This window comes from Ananas comosus, linkage group 3 (assembly GCF_001540865.1).
Source record: "Ananas comosus cultivar F153 linkage group 3, ASM154086v1, whole genome shotgun sequence".
Lineage (NCBI taxonomy): Eukaryota > Viridiplantae > Streptophyta > Magnoliopsida > Poales > Bromeliaceae > Ananas > Ananas comosus.
In genome coordinates, this window is record NC_033623.1 from 10,941,638 (window position 1) to 10,956,162 (window position 14,525).

The following is a 14,525-nucleotide window of genomic DNA, read 5'->3' on the forward strand; positions in this document are numbered from 1 at the left end:
GTGCAAACACTTTCTTAAACTTTTAAACTTTGTCAACTTGCTTTTAGAATTTTCTTCCGAACTTTCAATTTTGATAACTCTCTTAAAGTTAATCAAATAATTTGATCGGCGCTTCCCTTCAATTGAAGTTTTTTTGAGGAGAGGTAGCAAGTTATCTGTTTCATTCATTGAATGTATGAATTAGGCTACAGAGATGAGGCAACACGGGCATCGAAAAACGATACAACAGTCATAAAAGAAAAAAAAAAGAAAAAAAGAAAAAAAGGAGAAGAACAAAAAAAAAAAAAAAAAAAAAACACTAAAGGACCGGTCATAAGAGGGGTTCCGAGTACTTCAGAAGCTGCTTAATCCGTTGTACAACCAAAACAGGGTCGAAATGGACGTTTCGAAAATCAAATCATTCCTGGGCTTCCAAATGGTCCACCAGCAAGCGACCAATTCAGATAAGTTATTTTGCTTATTATGCATCCCTTTTTTGGCCAACCACCTATCTCAGATGTAACGTACGTCTTCTTCCATCTCACCAGCCTGAACTCCTTCTCGAATCATCACCAAACTTCCTCTCGAATCATCCCATCTTCCCTTCAATTGAAGTTACTACTTAAATAGTTACGATGATGGCATATCCTGTAAATGATTCCGTAAAACTTTAAAATACAAAAAAAAAATAAAAAACGAAATACAGAAGTGCCATTATTCAGCTTAATAATTATTGATTGCAAGTGGTGGAGAGAGAGAACTGTTCACACGATTGTGGACTCTCATTTAATTTTCTTGTCGACATTTTGATAGACACTTTTCTCTTGCATTTTATTTTTTGTGATTAATTTTTAATAATTTCGTAGAGACATCCATAATATTTTGTAATTTTTGATAGATATATTTGAAATTGGCCCTCTATATATTTGGACGTGTTTGTATTTGACAATCGGCAACTCCGGTCAGATGTCCTTGGTAGATGTATCCTCGAAACCGTGCTCTGTTGGAAGTCTGTGTTAAGCACTCCTATCTGTGTTAGGCACTCCTAGCAGCTAGGTGTTTCTTCTGCTTCTGTTTCTGCTTGTTTGCCGTGTCCCTTACGGTCGTGTAATGGCCTCTTTGTTACTTGGTCGTGTGTTGGGCTTAGGGATGCAAACGGGACGGATCTGGGGACGGGAACCCCGCCCCGACTACAAAAAGTTCGCCCTGCCTCCCGCCCAGAATCCGTGACGAGTTGAAAGTAATTATCTCATAATCCGCCCCGCCTTATAACCTGCCCCCCGCCGGCGCCCCGAATCCGCCTGGCCAAATAGTATTTATTTTCTAAATTATAATATTATTAATATTTTATAAATATAAATCAACAAAATTTTTAATATTAATTGATAATATTATGAAGTTATATATAATTAATAATATCAACTATAAAAATCAAAAATATCAATCACAACTCACAACAAAATTCAAAAATTTTAAATACATACATATGGAAAAATTTTAAAGACATACATTCGGGGCGGATTCGGGGCGATTCGGGGCAGATCATGGCGGGGCGGATTCGGTGGCGGATCAAAATTTTCCGTTTCTCTGCCCCGATTCGCACGGATCATAAAAATTGTCCATTTACCTGGCCCGAATCCGTTTATTTCCTCTGCGTTTACTGCTCTAATTCGGGGGGTCGGGGTGGAGCTTCCACCACCCTGATCCATTTGCAATCCTATTGGGCTCTCTTTGCCTCGCTATGGTTTAAAGAGCCACACACCCGGCCTCTCTGCTCATGTTCTCTGTGAAAATAGGGTTTACCCCTGTTTACTCAAAATATATTTTGGACGTGTTGGTTAGTTTTCTTTACTCTGGAATCGGGAATGGACTGAATCTGCTTATGAATGTTTGGTATGGAAATTCCCATTCCGATTCCGATTTCCGAGTGGAAAGAAAATTTTCCAAATCATCTTCTTTTTTTCCAATCCGGTTTAAGAGAACAGGATGGAAGGTTGAATCCGGACGAATGGATTTTAATTCGATTATAATTTATTTTTTTTCACACATTTTTTTAATTATAATAATGAGTTTAAATTTAGAAATTATAATATATAATTTAAATTTAATTTGAACTTGAATGTAAAAATTAAATTTAATCAAGTAGTTTTGAAATCTAACTTATAAGTGAATTTAAATTAAATTTTAATTTATTTAAGTTTTATTCAAAATTTTATTTAAAACTTAAATTAATTTTTGATTCAATTAGAAATTATAAATTGTAATTTTAAGTTTGAATTTGAATAAATCGAAATTAGGTTTTATATATTTGAATTATCAACTCAACTTCAAAGTTTATTTTTTTAAAAGAGGGAGAGTAAGTTGAAATTGTGACCAGTGTGAGTCACAAAATTTTGATATAAATTTTTAATATTTAATTTTTTATTTGAATTTAAATTAATATATTATAAAGATAAAGTCAATATATTAATTTGATTATGTTTTTTATATCTACCTTAACCAAAGACCGACGATGGGAATGATTTATTTCGATTCCGATTTAGGTGATGAATCAAATAGAATTAGGTAATAAATTATTCCGATTCTGATTCCAGTTTATCTCGATTCCAATTCCGACTTCGAACCAAACAATTTAGGGGGCTAGTTTGATTTGCTCTTTATTAACCCCAAATCAGAATCGAAATGATATCTTTGGATTCTAGGCCATAATCCTATTCGATTTCATTTTCATTTTCGCCCCAGAATGGGAATTCGCTAATTCAAGTAAAAGCCAATCAGGCCTCGAACATGGAATTAAAGCTCGACTCCGGCATCATATGATCTAGGAAAAATAAAAACTTGTTTGTGCAAAAAAAAAAAAANTGGCCCTGAGACGATAGCGGGTTGGTTGGAAACGGGAGCATCCGAAAGGCTAGGAGGGCCGATGGCGAGTGCAAGAGAAGAAGACAGCCCAGCGGGATCCCCCGAAAGGCAAGAGGGTCTAGCAGTTAAAACCGGATTGGAGGATGCAGCCTCATGAATGGGCCCACAAGCAAGCTGGGACCCCTAACCGAGAGGAGGGCAGGCCGCAAGGGTCGGGTTTGGGCTCGTCTCATGGCCCGCGAGAGGCGAGGCCAAGCCCGATCCAGGCGGAGTAGTATGAAGCGAGTCACGGGTGTTTTCCTCCGGAATGGAGGTTGCAGCCTCATGAATAGGTCCACAAGCAAGCTGGGTCCCCTGTTCGAGAGGAGGGCAGGCCGCAAGGGTCGGGTTTGGGCTCGTCTCATGGCCCGCGAGAGGCGAGGCCAATCCCGGTTCAGGCGGAGTCGTATGAAGCGAGTCACGGGTGCTTTCCTTTCCTCTCCTCAAACAGCTGCTTAATCCGTTGTACAACCAAAACAGGGTCGAAATGAACGTTTCGAAAGATCAAATCATTCCTGGCCTTCCAAATGGTCCACCAGCAAGCGATCAATTCAGATAAGTTATTTTGCTTATTATGCATCCCTTTCTTGGCCAACCACCTATCCCAGATGTAACGTACGTCTTCTTCCATCTCCCCAGCCTGAACTCCTCGAATCATCGCCAAACTTCCTCTCGAATCATCCCATCTTCCCTTCAATTGAAGTTACTACTTAAATAGTTACGATGATGGCATATCCTGTAAAAGATTCCGTAAAACTTTAAAAAACAAAAAAAAAAAAAACGAAATACAGAAGTGCCATTATTCAGCTTAATAATTATTGATTGCAAGTGGTGGAGAGAGAGAACTGTTCACACGATTGTGGACTCTCATTTAATTTTCTTGTCGACATTTTGATAGACACTTTTCTCTTGCATTTAATTTTTTGTGATTAATTTTTAATAATTTCGTAGAGACATCTATAATATTTTGTAATTTTTGATGGATATATTTGAAATTGGCCCTCTATATATTTGGACGTGTTTGTATTTGACAATCGGCAACTCCGGTCAGATGTCCTTGGTAGATGTACCCTCGAAACCGTGCTCTGTTGGAAGTCTGTGTTAAGCACTCCTATCTGTGTTAGGCACTCCTAGCAGCTAGGTGTTTCTTCTGCTTCTGTTTGTGCTTGTTTGCCGTGTCCCTTACGGTCGTGTAGTGGCCTCTTTGTTACTTGGTCGTGTGTTGGGCTTAGGGATGCAAACGGGGCGGATCTGGGGCGGGGGGGGCCCCGCCCCGCCTCCCGATCCGACTACAAAAAGTCCGCCCCGCCTTCCGTCCAGAATCCGTGACGAGTTGAAAATAGTTATCCCATAATCCGCCCCGCCTTATAACCTGCCTCCCGCCGGCGCCCCGAATCCGCCCCGCGAAATAGTATTTATTTTATAAATTATAATATTATTAATATTTTATAAATATAAATCAACAAAATTTTTAATATTAATTGATAATATTATGAACTTATATATAATTAATAATATCAACTATAAAAATCAAAAATATCAATCACAACACGCAACAAAATTCAAAAATTTTAAATACATACATATGGAAAAATTTTAAAGACATACATTTGGGGCGGATTCGGGGCGGATTCGGGGCAGATCATGGCGGGGCGGATTCGGTGCGGATCAAAAATTTTTTCGTTTCCTGCCCCGAATCCGCCACGGATCATAAAAATTGCCCCGTTTCCTGCCCCGAATCCGTTTATTTCCTCCCGTTTACTGCTCCATTCAGGGCGGATCGGGGTGGGAGCTCCACCACCCCGGATCCATTTGCATCCCTAGTTGGGCTCTTTACTGCTTGGTTTAAAGAGCCACACACCGCCCCCTCTCTGCTCCTGTCTCTGTAAAACAGGGTTTACCCCTGTTTAATCAAAAATATATTTGGACGTGTTTGGTTAGTTTTCTTTTACTCTGGAATCGGAATGGACGAATCTGCTTATGAATGTTTGGTATGCGAAAGTCCCATTCCGATTCCGATTCCCGAATGGAAAGAAAATTTTCCAATCATCTCTTTTTCCAATCCGGTTTAAGAGGCCAGATTGGAAGTTGAATCCAGACGGAATGGATATTTATTCGGATTAAATTTATTTTTTCAATTTTTTTAATTAATATGAGTTTAAATTTAGAAATTAAATATATAATTTTAAATTTTAATTTGAACTTGAATTAAAAATTAAAATTTAATCAAGTATTTTGAATCTAACTTATAAATTTGAATTTAAATTAAATTTTAATTTATATTAAGTTTTATTCAAATTTTATTTAAAACTTAAATTAAATTTTTGGATTCAAATTAAAATTAAAATTATAATTTTAAGTTTGAATTTGAATAAATCGAAATTAGTTTTATATTTTGAATTATCAACTCAACTTCAAAGTTTATTTAAAAAAAAAAAAATAGATTTAAAATTTTGACATTATTACAAAATTTTGATATAAATTTTTAATATTTAATTTTTTATTTGAATTTAAATTAATATATTATAAAGATAAAGTTAATATATTAATTTGATTATGTTTTTTATACCTATCTGAACCAAACACCGATAATGGAAATGATTTATTTCGATTTCGATTTAGGTGATGAATCAAATAGAATTAGGTAATGAGTTATTCCGATTCTGATTCCAGTTTATTTCGATTCCAATTCCGACTTCGAACCAAACAATTTAGGGCTAGTTTGATTTGCTCTTTATTAACCCCAAATCAGAATCGAAATGATATCTTTGGATAATGCAATGAATAATTCAATCTAGCTATTCTAATTTCAATTCCAACTTTGAATCAAATATTTTCTTTATAGTGCAAATTGTTAAACAACCGTTATACTCTAAAATTTTAAACTCTAAAAGTTTAAGAGTTTAAGCTTTTAGAGTATAACAGTTGTTTAATATGATATCAGAGCAGAAAATTTTTAATTCGACTCACGTCAAACTCCTACTATTATTAATTTTTTTCTATTTAATTCAAGTTTACGTCGTGAACCATCAAAAAGTGTTTAGTCCTAATATGAAGGAGATTGTTAAATATAAAAATATTTAAAATATTGTTCTCTATCAATTTAAGTTTTTAAAGTTCAACGGTTGATTAACAAATAAGTTTAAAGACCGACCGTCTCTAGAGCAAGTGGCAAAGGACTTGGCGGTTGGTATTCGAGACCCAAGTTCGAATCCTAGTTGATTCACATTTCTAGCTAAGTTTATTTCTAAATGAAATAAACGAAGCGGGTTGCGTTCTACCTATCTCTCTCAAAAAAAAAAAAAAAGAAAGAAAAAAAGCACAATTAAGGTATCAAATTAGGTCGTGCGGGTCTGTGTACGTTGTGACTAATTGCTCTACAATAGGACTTAAACGAAAGACTAATCATTCAATTTTAGTGTAAAATAACGGATTTAACTCCCGTCTAGAGCCGCTTTGACAAAATTAACTTGTTGCTATCAAAATTAAGTTTGATCATCTGCAAAATTAACTTGTCGCTCTCAAAATTAAGTTTTCCTTCAATGCTTTATTACATTTCCTAAAAAAAGAAATTTCATAATAAAATAAGAAAAAAAAAAACTCTATCAACAGTAGTCCTTCCTAATTGGTCCAAATGAGAAACTTTTGGCAACATATAGAAAAGAGAATTCTGCTTTTATTTATCAAAATTGATTAAACTTACAGATCATTACATTTCAGCCATCAATTGTGTTTATTTTTGACAACTTTTTCTTAAGTCTTGCAAACCATACTCTAGAGGTTACATAGAGAGTGTCATACAAGCTATCTACATATCGAAACCACCAAATCCTAAATCTTTTATCTATCAACAAAACTCCAGTAATAGTCCAAAACCCAACTGCAAATCCTGCTATTGTAATAAGACAAAGGAGTAAGATCTCTTTTTGATTTTTGTCTGTATTTGCTGAAAAATCAGATCCTGCATGACCATTAACAGTTGGAGTATGACTCACTTGGCCAATTGTCGGGCCTTCGGCTTCACCTTCATTGCCTGTGCAACTCACATTTAATGGAAATCCGCAAAGATATTGGTTTCCGACGTATATGTTAGGATCAGGGAATGTGTCCATTTGTTTTCCGGTCGGAATTCTTCCCGAGAAGTTGTTGTAAGATAAGTCCAAGAAGTCCAAGAAGCTTAAGTTGGACAAGCTAGAAGGAATTGCTCCTGATAACTTGTTTCTCGACAAGTTGAGAGATTCTAGCTGCATCATATCGCCGATCTTGGATGGTACTTGTCCCGTTAGATCATTACTCGACAAGTCGAATACCAACAATCCGAGAAGATTTGTTAGTTCATCGGGTATGTGTCCTGACAAGCTATTCCTAGAGAGATCCAAGATTGTCATCTGCGAAAGAAGATTGCTACCATATTGATCTTCTCTTCTTTTGATGTCCAATATCATATTCTCATCATAATTATATACTGAGAAGTTTAGGATAGATCCTATGTTTATAAGAGGGGTCCTCATCGACATGAAGTTGCCGAAGCTTATCGGTATCGGCCCTGAAAGATTGTTGTTTGCAAGGTCTAAGATTAGGAGACCAGCAAGATTAGAGAGTTCTGTCGGAATTCGACCAACAAGCTTATTTGATTTCAAGCTAAGAATCTTGAGAGACGATAGCTCTGCAAGCCAGATCGGGATCCTTCCTGTAAACACGTTACCACCAAGATCAAGAGTATCTAGACTCTTGCAGGCCCTTAAGGATAAGGGAAGCTCTCCCGATAAATTGCTATTCCTTAGGTGCAAGGATTGAAACCGAGGCAATTCACAAAGCCATTTGGGTATTCCTCCAGAAAGATTATTATTTGAAAGATCCAATACTTCTAATTGAGTATTATTTTGACAGTTTGGGAGCACTCCTGATAAATTATTGTTTGAGATTGATCTGGTAATCAATTGTGAATCACAGATAGACACAGGGATCCTGCCACTTATTTTATTCATCGACAACGAAAGCACACTTAAATTAGGCATTAGCTGGAAAATATCATCAGGAATAGAGCCCATAAATGAATTGTTTGACAAATATAGTTGTGCCGTGTTTGACGGAAAATGGGGCACTGGTCCCTCAAAGAAGTTGGAACTTAAATCAATAAATAAATCTGTATCATCACTGAATTTTATTAAGTTGGGTATCACACCATGTAGCTCATTATTAGCAAGATTAACAGTTGAAAGATTGGTCATTGAGTTCCAAAACCAATTTGGCACTGAATCTGAAATCCCCGTAAAAGATAGATCGAGGTAGGCTAGAGACTTCTGAGTCTGAAGCCATGAGGGAAACTGGGGGCCTAGTTTACAGCCGCGGAAGACCAAATCACTGAGTTGGAAAGGAGGAACCCAATTGTGGCTCAGATTCAAAACCAACGAGTTAGAAGTCAGGTCGATGATCTCCAACTTTGTAAGATTAGAAAAATGATATTCTGAAATAACTCCGATGAGAGCGTTGAAGCTAAGATCCAAAGATTTTAGCTCACTAAGGCTTCCAAGACATTCCGGGACATTGCCATTTAAGTTATTGTGATAAAAATATAACAACTGTAATGTGGATAGTTTACAAAGAAAGGTGGGGATCGAACCGGAGAGCGAGTTTCCTGAAAGATCAAGAGTACTTAGATTGTTTAGGTTACCTATCCAATCCGGTATGTTGCCGCTTAGAGAAGTGAAATCTAAATCCAAGTCTCGCAAACTGTTTTGGAGACACCCAGAAAACAACTCACCGAATGTGTCCAATTGGGTGTTAATTTTGGAATCTGTTAAATATAGCGTGCGAAGCTCACAGAGATTGCTCAAACTAGACGGTATTCCGGCATCAAGGTCAACAAACTCTAGTTCGAGAACCTTGAGCGAAGTCAAGTTTCCAATTCCAGATGGGATGAGCTCAGTAAATTTACTATAACTGAGATAAAGATACTGAAGGGAAGTAATTCTAAACAACCACTCGGGTAAGCTAGAATTTACTTCGCTATTATTAGAAAAATCCCAAACTAATGCGCCAGAAAGATCCAAAAGGGAAAGAGAGGTAAAATTGACATACGGGAGGGATTGTGGGAGGTTATCCAATTTGCAGTACGCCAAACGAATGTCTTGTACTAAAGGAAGCATGTTCAATGCTTGTAGGCAATTAGATGTATTCTCAATCGAAGAATAGCTAATATCAATATGAAGTAGAGAGGTGAGTTGAGAAAGCCAATCAGCATTACTCAATGTAAGATTGTTACCGGAAAGATCGAGGGTTTGAAGTCTTGATAGATTTCCGAGCTGAGCGGGTACCACCCCGCAAAAATACGAAAACGAGAGGCTGAGATAGTTTAACTTCTTGAAAGAACCGATCCATGGAGGAATCGAGAGGGACGCAAAGTCATTGCTGCCGAGATCCAAGTGTCTCAGCTGCTTAAGATGGAGCAAAGAAGGATTGATTTTGCTGCCGGCAATCCTCCTCTTTTGAATGTCCAAACGCACGACATGTCCGGTTCGGCCGTCGCACTCCACGCCCTCCCATTTGCAGCAATCCGTTCCCTCCCAGGAAGAGAAGCCAGCTGCAGATTTGTCGAAATCTCCCACAAACCTCACAAGTGCTTCTCTCTCGGCATCTGGGCAACTAATGTTAGAAGATTTGAATGCCATTGCATATGTGAACGAGAGGAAGAGCAGCAAAGCTCTTATCGTTGCTTTGTAATAATCCATTAATTCTCAGATTTTTGTTATCTATATATTGTTTTTCTTTTGTGCTGGCTTGTGTACCAATGCATGCATGCAGGTAAATATATAGTTGGTGAAAGCTTGTAGGCTAAGATTTGGTCATTAATTTCCGAGACGACTTTTCTTTGCACAAACAACTTTCAAAGATGACTTGACTTGACTTGACTCAGAGTTTACATTTAAATTTTGAGAACTACAAATTAGAAATAGTCAAGATCCCACGGTTGCATTAATTTCATGATTTAATAATAAAATCAAGATCCCACGATCATATTAATTTCATGAATAAGATATTATTGAAAATTTCATGAATCAAATATTATGGTCTACAAAGCATTTGAAACTGCGTGTATTTTACTTAGACAATAATATTCTATATACCAACACCACAATAACATAGTAATATATAAAAATAATATTATATTTAAAAAAAATTGTGGGAAAAAATTAATATTATTAGCAATAAACATGCAAACACTTTCTTAAACTTTCAAACTTTGTTAGCTTGTTTTCTGAACTTTATTCAAAACTTTCAATTTTGATAACTATGTCTCATAATTAAGTTAATCAAACAATTTAATTGGCGCTTTCCTTCAATTGGAGTTACTAGTTAAATAATTATGCTGATGGCATGTAATGTAGATAATTCTGTAAAACTTCAAAATGCTAATGTAGATAATTTTGATAGACATTTTTCTCTTGCATTTTATTTTTTTTAATTAATTTCTAATAATTTTGTACAGACATCTATAAACTTTTGTAACTTTTGATATTTTGTGACTTTTGATAGGTATATTTGAAACTAGCCCTCGATAAATGTAGGGGCATTTTTTATTTGCTCTTTGTTAACCCCAAAACCATAATTGGAATAATATCTATCGATTCTAGACGTGTGGTATACCGTAATCCTATTTGATTTCATTTTCGCTCGGAATGGAAACCCACTAATTCGAGTAAAAACCAATTAGTCCTCAAACCTCGGATTAAAGCTCGATTCCCAGATCATATGATTAGAAAAAATAAAAACACTTCCATGGAGGAAAAAAACATAGCTCGTCTTTGCCTCCACTCTCAAGCAATAGTATGTAATGACCAATTCCGATTTTGATTATAGTCTATTCTTGAATTCAATTCTGACTTCGAACCAAACGTTCCCTTAAAAAGTCCAGATAAGTCTAATGCATGGGTAAGGTATCAAAACGAGATCATGCCGGTCTTCGTATGTTTTGACTAATGCTCTACAATCCATACAAATTCATTAATTGACAGTTCCTCCTGCATACCTGTTTGCTCCTCTTTTCTTCTCTTCTCCTTTCATCTCTTCTCCCTCCTCCCTTTCATACCAAATTTTTACGCCTCGAGAAGATACATATCGAAAAAGTAACAAATCTTTCCAAATCAATCTTGGAGCAGATAATAAATTTTTTCAAATCAATCTTGAAAATGTACCAAATCTATTCCATACAAATCCATTAATTGACAATTCCTCCTGCATACGTGTCCGCTCCTCCTTTCTTCTTTCTCCTTTCTCCTTTCATCTCTTCTCTCTCCTCCCTTTCATACTAAATCTTTACGCTTCGGGAAGGTACACTTCAGAAAAATAACAAATCTTCTCAAATCAATCTTGGGGAAGGTAATAAATTTTTTCAAATCAATCTTGAAAATGTACCAAATCTTACATCTCGGGAAGCTACCAAATCTTTCCAAATCCATCTCGGAAAGGTACCAAATCTATCCAAATATTTCCTTACTTTGGAAAATGACAAAATCCTCACCTTGATTCCGGTGTGTATATAGGAGAACGTGTACTTATCAAATTCGAACTTTGAAAAATTTTTCTAATTGTTTCTTCTTCCTCTCTCCCTCATGCATTGAACTGTACATGTCTTTACACTGGGTTTTAAATCTCTTTTGTATTTTTTGTTGGATCTTTGAGAGCTACTTGAATTCGTGTTGCTGTCACCATAGTTAGTTAATTCGGATTCGGCATAAATTTGGTACAGATATGATATGTATAAAATTCGTTTTCTAATTTTTAAATTCGTTGAAAAATTCGGCTTAAAAAACGGATTTGCTATAAAATATAAAATATAAGATATAAAATATAAAATAATTTATATTTAAAAATAAAATTATAAGTTTTTTATTCATATTTTCAATAATTCGACAATAATTCGCAAATAATTCGCGAATTATTCGTGAATAATTCGGCTGGCCCAAAAATTCGTGAATAATTCTGTTTCTTTCGGAAAAATTCGTAAACGGACCGTTTAATTCAGATTTTCAATAATTCGCGAATAATTCGTGAATTTACTAACTAGGGGTGTCACAGGCCTCATCTAAAATTTTTTTCTCTATAATATTTTCTACTTAATCCGTTCTTATAATTTTTCGAAAACAAAAATTAAAATTATTTTATTTTAGAATTGTTTAAAAAATAAATTGTTCAAGCTAAATATATATTTGCATATTACATAATTATATAGTTTGTTATCAATCCAAATTACTTATATATGTATTAAAATAATTAGTAATCATTCAAGCTAAATATATATTTTGCATAATTCATAATTACATATTTTGTTATTATTCCATCTTATTTTTGCATAGCAATTCATTCTTGGCTACTATTCTTTTGCTTTCTCTTACATATATATGTATTGATATTTAATTTTATTCTTTNGCTAAATATATATTTTGCATAATTCATAATTACATATTTTGTTATTATTCCATCTTATTTTTGCATAGCAATTCATTCTTGGCTACTATTCTTTTGCTTTCTCTTACATATATATGTATTGATATTTAATTTTATTCTTTTTCTCATTTTTTGTAATTATTATATATTAAAATTCACATTAAAATATTGGTGTTAAAATTATCCGTGGCGAAGTTCCGGTTCAACACTAGTTGGACTTAAACGAAGGATCGATTAAGCATTGACTTTTAGTACAAAATCACAAAATTAATTCCCGTACGTCTAGAGCTGCTTTGACAAAATTAATTTGTCCCTATCAAAAGTTTGATCATGTGCAAGTTTAAATCACGTCTGTAATCGCATTTCTCTCGTCATTTACATGCATGCATGACGACTTAATTAATCAGGTTTCAGAAAATCTGGGCGGACCAGCCATCAGACTTTTTTTTTTTTTTTGAGAAATAGGTAGCAAGCTACCTGCTTCATTCATTAAGGAAAATGAACTAGGCGTACAGGATGAAGGCAGCTGAGATCTCCTTAAAAGCCGAAGGCAACCAAAAAGTCACTAAAAAAGTACAGTGTACAGAACAAACCAAGGAAGTAACTAACTAAAAGAAGTAAAGAAATCAAAGACGAATGCTGAAGACAGAATTTGATCAAAGGACCTCCATCGGACTTGGTTAATCGAAAACTGGTGTGATGGCCGATTTAGTGTAGGGCTTTTTCTTTTTTCTTTTTTCTTTTTTTTTTTACTTCTATTGCTGCGATTTATTGCTAAACCGTAAGTTGTTCGGTAATTATTTATATTTTATATGTTTTGTAATAATTGTTCTTTAAAAATTTATTTTTAATTTTTTACAAGATCTTGACCATGGTAATATTTTGAAATGATTCATTCAACATACGAGAAAAGTTACCTTATTTCAAAAAAAATAAATAAATAAAAACTCACTGTCTATACATAATAATTTTCTTTTAGCGCCACAAGCATTTAATCATGCTTTTCTATATTCTTATATTAAGAAACAAAATATTTGCAAATGTTAGTGTGTTATGCTTAAAAAATAGTAACTAAGGGTGTGTTTCGTTCGTCCCATTTTTATTCTGAAATTGGAATTGGAATGGACGAATCTGTTTGTCTGTGTTTAGTATGTGGGATTTTCATTCCGGTTTCGATATTTCCGGGTGAATGGGAATTCTTCTAATTACCACCTTTTCCAATCCAGCATAGGAGGCTGGATTAAAAATTGAATTCGGGTGGAATTGATTTGTTTAAATTAAATTTAACTTTTAAAAATTTATTTTTTTAATTAAAATATAAGTTTAAGTTTAAAAATTATATTTATAAATTTTAATTTTAATTTGAACTTAAATTAAGAATTAAAATTCAATCAAGCATTTCAAAACTAATTTATAAATTTGAATTCAAATTTAAATTTAATTTAAAATCTAAAATTTTATTCAAATTTTATTTAAAATTTAAATTAAATTTATGGATTCAAATTAAAATTTAAATTATAATTTTAAGTTTGAATTTGAATAAATCAAAATTTTAGTTTTATATTTTAAATTATTTGTTCAATTTCAAATTTAATTTTTTTAAAAAATATATTTAAAATTTTGACATAAATTGGTTGTCGCGTGCTACACTAGGGAATTAACTCCCAGTGGCTTAACGGTGTTATATAAAGGTATGTAGAATGTACGGTCCCCCTCGACTATACTAAAGTTTAAAATTACTCTATCAACTTTTATTCTTTCAATTTGTATTTTCTATGCTATCAATTTACTTCTCTTTTTTATCAGAAAGGTTAGAATTTTTTTTATTTTCTAAACTGTTAATGACTATATATATATATATATATATATATATATATGAGAGCGACGAGACGCAGAGAACTGAGAAGTGATCTAGTACGTATGGCAGCAACAACAACAACAATAATGAAAAACGGATGAGCAGCCTCATGTAACAATCACGGCGAGGAACAGATGCAAATGAAGGTTGTACGTGTTCATTATTCTTTTGGTCCATAACTCCAACTGGGGTCTTGGAAAATGTCTCAACCACCTCCCTGTATATCATACCTGGACTTCACATATTTATCACTTGCCAAAGAAGTACAACAAAAATTTTCAATTTTTTTGTTCACAAAGGAGGCGTCTAATTAAGAAATAATGCATAGTGCAGTGAGTGC

At 34.3% G+C, this 14,525-nt stretch overlaps 1 protein-coding gene across 1 annotated transcript; it reads right to left on the reverse strand.

Moving 5' to 3' along the window:
* Positions 3,025–9,611, reverse strand: LOC109707814 (probable leucine-rich repeat receptor-like protein kinase At1g35710). The gene is made up of 3 exons (XM_020229343.1): positions 6,876–9,611; positions 3,480–3,571; positions 3,025–3,331 (listed from the first exon to the last, which is right to left on the reverse strand). The coding sequence occupies exons 1-3, from the start codon at positions 9,609–9,611 to the stop codon at positions 3,025–3,027; spliced, it is 3,135 nt and encodes a 1,044-aa protein (XP_020084932.1).